At 23.8% G+C, this 5,924-nt stretch overlaps 1 protein-coding gene across 1 annotated transcript; it reads left to right on the top strand.

The window, feature by feature from the left end:
- Positions 1-3,064: 3,064 nt before the first annotated feature.
- On the top strand, positions 3,065-4,675 carry LOC113557227 (U6 snRNA-associated Sm-like protein LSm6). Its single transcript, XM_026962617.1, has 2 exons — positions 3,065-3,295; positions 3,963-4,675. Exons 1-2 carry the CDS (start codon positions 3,205-3,207, stop codon positions 4,112-4,114), a joined length of 243 nt encoding a protein of 80 aa, XP_026818418.1. The 5' UTR covers positions 3,065-3,204; the 3' UTR covers positions 4,115-4,675.
- Positions 4,676-5,924: the final 1,249 nt, after the last annotated feature.

Here is a 5,924-nt window from a genome sequence, read left to right as displayed (position 1 = left end):
AGCCCGGGTCCAGAATAATATATTTTAGGAAGGGGCATCTTGGGTCAAGATATCAGACTAAGTATGATAAAAATATCTGTAAATACTATATAAGCTAATAAGTAATAAGTATTTATATATTATACAGGGCTTAGAAGTTGTAGTACAGTCGAGTCGCGATAACTCAAAGTTGAAGGGAAATAAAAATTCCCTTCGAGATATGTATTATTCGAGGTATCTAACTCGAATTATAACTATTTTATATTTCTAGGGCAATAAAAAAAATCGAGTTTTTTGAGTTATAACGACTCGACTGCAGTTGAATATTTTTCTGTATGCTCTAAATTTATATCAGACTAAGCTAGAAATTTGTTTTGTACAATGACTAATTTAGATAAAAAAATTAAAAACGCATTTTTTTGTATATTTAGTCAATTTTAGAAAAAAATTGTATATTTTTAAATTTTCATATGCTTTTTATGCGTATTTCTCAAATTTCATGGGATTTTTATGCTTGTTTAATATTTTCTGAAAAATTGATGTTTTTTTCTAATATATTATGGTTTTAATATTTTAAACCATTTTTTTGGTATTATTTTTATTTGCAAAAATATCCAAAGATGATTTAATTACAAAATTAAATAAGAACAATATTCTTCCATTCTAACTTTTTCAGAATAACAGAGTATGATGATAAAAATAGATAGTTTCGTTTTCCATTAAAAACAAATGTAATATGAGTATCAGAACCATAAAAAAATTCTTATTGCTTGAATAAAAAAAAAAGTATAAAAAAGTTTGTGAATATACTATACTAGACCCGTTAGTGTTTCTCAACCTTTGGATTGTAATATTTTTTTAGTAAGGTATCAATAATAAATACTATAGTCATTCAATTATATTACTTTTATTATTTTACGTACAAAATAAAATCTTTTTTAGTTTTTAAAATATTTTATTAAAACTTTATACAATTGCAGTACTTATTTTATTTTGCATTGTAATGTATTGTATTAGAGCACGCCTTTAATTTAATGTAGCCTTTCAAATAATAGGTACAAAATTCAAAATGCACAACAAGTAGGCTCAATTAGATAGAGCTTTTAAGAATACTTATATTATTAAACGCTGTACGTAATTGCGTTTCTATTTCCTGTACAATATTTTATACTCAATATTGTAATTTAGGTCACGTGTCTTGAAAATAATATGTACTCGATTGTAATGATTCAAATTGAAATACCTATACCATATCTATTGTTATACAATTGCATTATTTAATGTCACTAATATTTGAGTGAGACGAGTGTTACTTTTTTTTCTTTCTAGCTAACAATAAATATATTATTATACATATAGACATATTGTAACTTTATAGGTACTTTTATTTACCGACCTTTTAATTTTCTAGGGTTAATTTATAAATGAAAATAGTAGTTGTAATACATTTCTGATTTTAGCTATGAGTTGAAAACTTTAACTATACAATTTGATATTGTATTGACAGTAAACATAAAAAATTTACATACATATTGTTTACATTAGTACCAAGTGCACACATCGCGCGCGTATAGGACCGGATTATTTTGAAATGGCTAACATTCATGGTTAGTGGTAACTGGTTAGATATATCATGAAAATAATACTTGGCATTCTTGAATTATGGTATGAATTAGTCGAGTGGGTATGAGCCAGTGACAAAATTATATCGAAGATTATATAAAATAGTTATGATAGAAAAAAACAATACTTGTACCTATGTTTTACGTGTTTTGTGGTATTACCACGAATTAAAATATACTATTGTGTTGTTATTCATGAGTATTACCTTAATACATAATTAATTAATCATCTATACCAATTTCTCATTAATTAATATATTATTTACTATTTAGTTCATTGTTTAACGTTAAAGTATTTTTTAAGTGTACTGAATACATTTTTTACTGAAGTATTTTTAACAAAATTTAAATATTTGTATTTGAATATCATAAAGAAATTAATCTTATCAATTTTTTATAAAAATAAATAGTAAAATTTTAAATATTAAAAAAATATCGGATAAAAATTTCGAAAAAAATTGACTATAAAAACACATATTTTAACTATTTTGACCAACATGTTGTTATCTCTAAAAATCTTGAGAGATTAAAATTAATTTAAAATTTTTTTAAATTTACAGTATTAGGTAGGTACGGATTAGGTATGTCGATTTGAAAAAAACAAAACAAAATACTTATATTTGTATTCAAATACTTTATGAGTATTCGTAAAATACATTATTTTACAAGTATTTAAATGCTTTTTCATGCGAATACTAGTATTAGTATTTTAATACATTTTTAAAAGTATTTTTTACAAAACTGGTTATATGGAAGAATATTAATAAAAAAAAATCATGTGGATTCTTTCACATTATCTGATCAATTATTTGTAAAAAAATTTAGACTAACCAAGGATCTTAATCAGTATTTAATTGAATTATTATCACCATTTGTTCAAGTAAAAACGATAACGAACAACAATGCACTACATAAAAGTTTAAATGACTAAGAATATGTAAATATGAAGTAAGAACTATTGATTTAATTAAATAAATTTATCGTTGATAATATTTTCAGTGTTAAATAAACAAAATAATTATTTTTATAATTTTTGACATTGTTTGAGGTTAAAATCTAGATTTTGTGTAGTTACCAAAGTGGTTCATTCGATTTACTGTATCGCATTCGACAAGTGAACAAATCTTATTGATTTAGTTCAAGACGCGGCTTTAGATCGAAAGCCGTGGTTCAAGAATACCAATTTTTTGTCGCATGCGATTAAAATTAGTCACCTTCGATAAAAATCTGTGACTTTTATCGTATGCGAGAATTAGTCGCATAATTTCAAGAATTGGCCGATTCGAAATCAGACAATATCATCACATAGGTATTATAATATTAATAATTATTATCCATTATTATATTATTTACAATGTTATTATTATGATTTATGGTGTTTAAGATATTATTTAAGATACTGCAACGTTGTCAGCACTGTTTTATGTTTTTAAAATCAACTGATAATAGATAACGTATATTTATGAGTGATAAAGTCAACTAAAGTTGTCGGCGTTTTTCCCAAATTGTTTGAAAACGGTGGTGTATTTTTGTATATCATACTAAATATTAATTATCAGTTAGTAAGTTACTAATTTAAATTTATTTTTACAAAAAAATCAAAATGAGTCGCAAAGAAGCATTAACACAGTTTATACAACAAATTCATGGTCGTCCGGTTGTAGTGAAATTGAACAGTGGAGTCGATTACAGAGGTAATTTTTTCACAACTCAATGAGTTATATTAAATATCCATATCTTGTTTTATACTGATATATCGGATCCTTTGCGGGGCCAATCTTAAGAGTTTGATAGACAAAATATTTTTGTCATGATTAGGTGTTCGGCTATTATTTATACTGCCTTTGAATTACAATAAAGTCGCAGTAATGATTTTACGACATTTAAACTATTTTATATTGTAATTGTTTCAAAACATTAGTATTCAATTTAGATGTAGATATCGGATGTATGTATACAATTAAATACTCAATGTTATAAATATATTTTATTTTAATCTGTCACGATCTCGATCATAGGTAGTTGTATGAACCATATTATAAATAATTTATTGTGCATATGCCAATGGCACTAAATTTTATATCTAACTATACCGCATACCACAGTTAATATCTTTTTTTTGGAAAATTTGTCATCTAGATAGATTTCATCATTGCAAGGTATAAAAGACATAATGTTGTGGACACTTACAATATAAAAATCATAAAACCTATATTGTTTATAGTTTTTACCCGCATTTATAGATTGGTGGATATAAATTATTTTAATTGTTATATTTATTTTTAAGACCGGCCCGGTCACTGGTATGAACTGATAATAAATAATTATGTGTGGATATTAATGAATAATGACATTTATTAGGTGTAATGGCTTGCATTGATGGTTACATGAATATTGCTCTTGAACAAACAGAAGAATACATAAATGGAGAACTTAAAAACAAATTTGGAGATTCTTTTATTCGTGGCAACAATGTACTGTATATTAGTACACAAAAAAGAAAAGGGGTATAATATGTTTTGTAAATAATGTTATTTGTATTCTCAATTTATATATTTGTGAAAAATAAAATACAACATACATATATTTATAAGTTTTTGTAATAAATATTAAGTAATTATAATTAATTTGATGTTTCTTCATATTCAATAAGTACCTTATTTAAATATTATATTAATTTTCAGATAATAATTATAGATGTATTAGTTAAATAACAATATATCGTACATACATGTTATAAACTTACAACTTATAGCTTTGAATATATGTAGTAAAATGTGTAATTAATCAATGGTTGTAGGTAATTTATTGATTTATGATATGAAACGTACTTTTTACTATACCAAACCTTTAGTTATAAAAAGTTATCATAAATGTATGTTACATTTTGTCCTTATTAAATGAATACATCTTTTTAACTGGTCAAAGAAGTTTAAAGTGTGGTTCGAGATTGCATAGATGCCAAGGTTTCTAATTGTCTTAGTTTATATTATGACCGACCATATGTAATTTGTCTACTTTTTATTTGTATATTAAACGTTCTCAATAAATAAAAAATAACATTTTCAACCAGATTCAAATAATTTTTTAATTCTTTTTTACATAATGTGAAAAATAATTAGTATAATATACATATAGGCTCTAATAATATTACACCTATCCATTTAGTCCAACTAAAACATTTTAACTGATACAAGTAAAAGATCATCTAGACAAGGGTTTTGTTATCAAGTCGTTAACATCTGAGCTCTATACAATTAGACGACAAACAATAATATAGTAAGTAATTACGTTTATCAACATTTTTTTTCATATTTATATTTTTAGTTTTTAATACAAATTTCTTTAGTCTACATTAGCTTAAATTTTCAAGTAAGATAGATGTAAATCAGTGGTTTTTAACTTTTTTCTCAATGATACTAATCAAAATCCAAATCAATGGCAACACACCTAAGTTCATGATTAACTAATTAGTTAGTTGATCATGCTTAAATCATAAAGACCAAACAATTATGATAATTACAAATATTATTATAAATTAACAATAAATCACAAGAAGTTATCAATAATATGAAAACCATGTAAATTATAATGATATGAAAATAATAAAGTTGATAATAATTACAATATAAAATGTCTTTTTTTTTTTTGTAGAATTTTGGAAATTTTATAATTTGATTTCTATGGTCAAAGCTTTATGGATCAATGATTACTTAGGGATATTTTATTGAATACACCCTATTCTAAATATCTATATTGTAATGCTTGAGCTTACAAGAAGTAAATCAATTGCACAATTTTTTTTTTAAGTTGTTTTAAGAAATTAAAATTTTAATTTTAAAAAGTTTTTATTTTATGAATAGGCAATATAAAAATTGTATAAATAACGTACAACAGGTATTATTATTTTAGGTAGTTTATTACTACCTTTAGAACTATAGAAGAATAACAGTTTATCATTTTAAACAAAACCCTCTTTTTATATAATTTCTTAGTTAAAATCGTTTACATATTTCTTTGCTTTAAGTATTTATATTATACATTTATAAACAAGACACTGGTAAGGTACATTAAAATTTAAAATTCACTTTTAAAATAAAAATATCTACCTAGTTCTTTTGTATGAAAAGCAAACAATTCATTATTGTAATTTAGTTACAAAATGATGCTTGAACAGATTTGTTTAACAATGCAATAATCTCCTCTGAACAATTAATGAAAAACGGAATTGAATATTGAAAAATTGGTTACTTTATCATATTAAATTAATGTTTAATTGAGTTCAACTGTAAAAAAATAAAACTTATTAAATATTCGTTATTC

The sequence above is a fragment of the Rhopalosiphum maidis genome, chromosome 4, assembly GCF_003676215.2.
Source record: "Rhopalosiphum maidis isolate BTI-1 chromosome 4, ASM367621v3, whole genome shotgun sequence".
Taxonomy (NCBI): Eukaryota; Metazoa; Arthropoda; class Insecta; order Hemiptera; family Aphididae; genus Rhopalosiphum; species Rhopalosiphum maidis.
This window is presented reverse-complemented; position numbering and strand designations above follow the sequence as displayed.

Excerpts from the sequence above, each read along its gene's own strand:
- LOC113557227 (XM_026962617.1), top strand. The coding sequence starts at position 3,205 with ATGAGTCGCAAAGAAGCATTAACACAGTTTATACAACAAATTCATGGT. Across the intron at positions 3,296-3,962 it reads CAGTGGAGTCGATTACAGAG|GTGTAATGGCTTGCATTGAT; the intron begins GTAATTTTTTCA and ends GACATTTATTAG.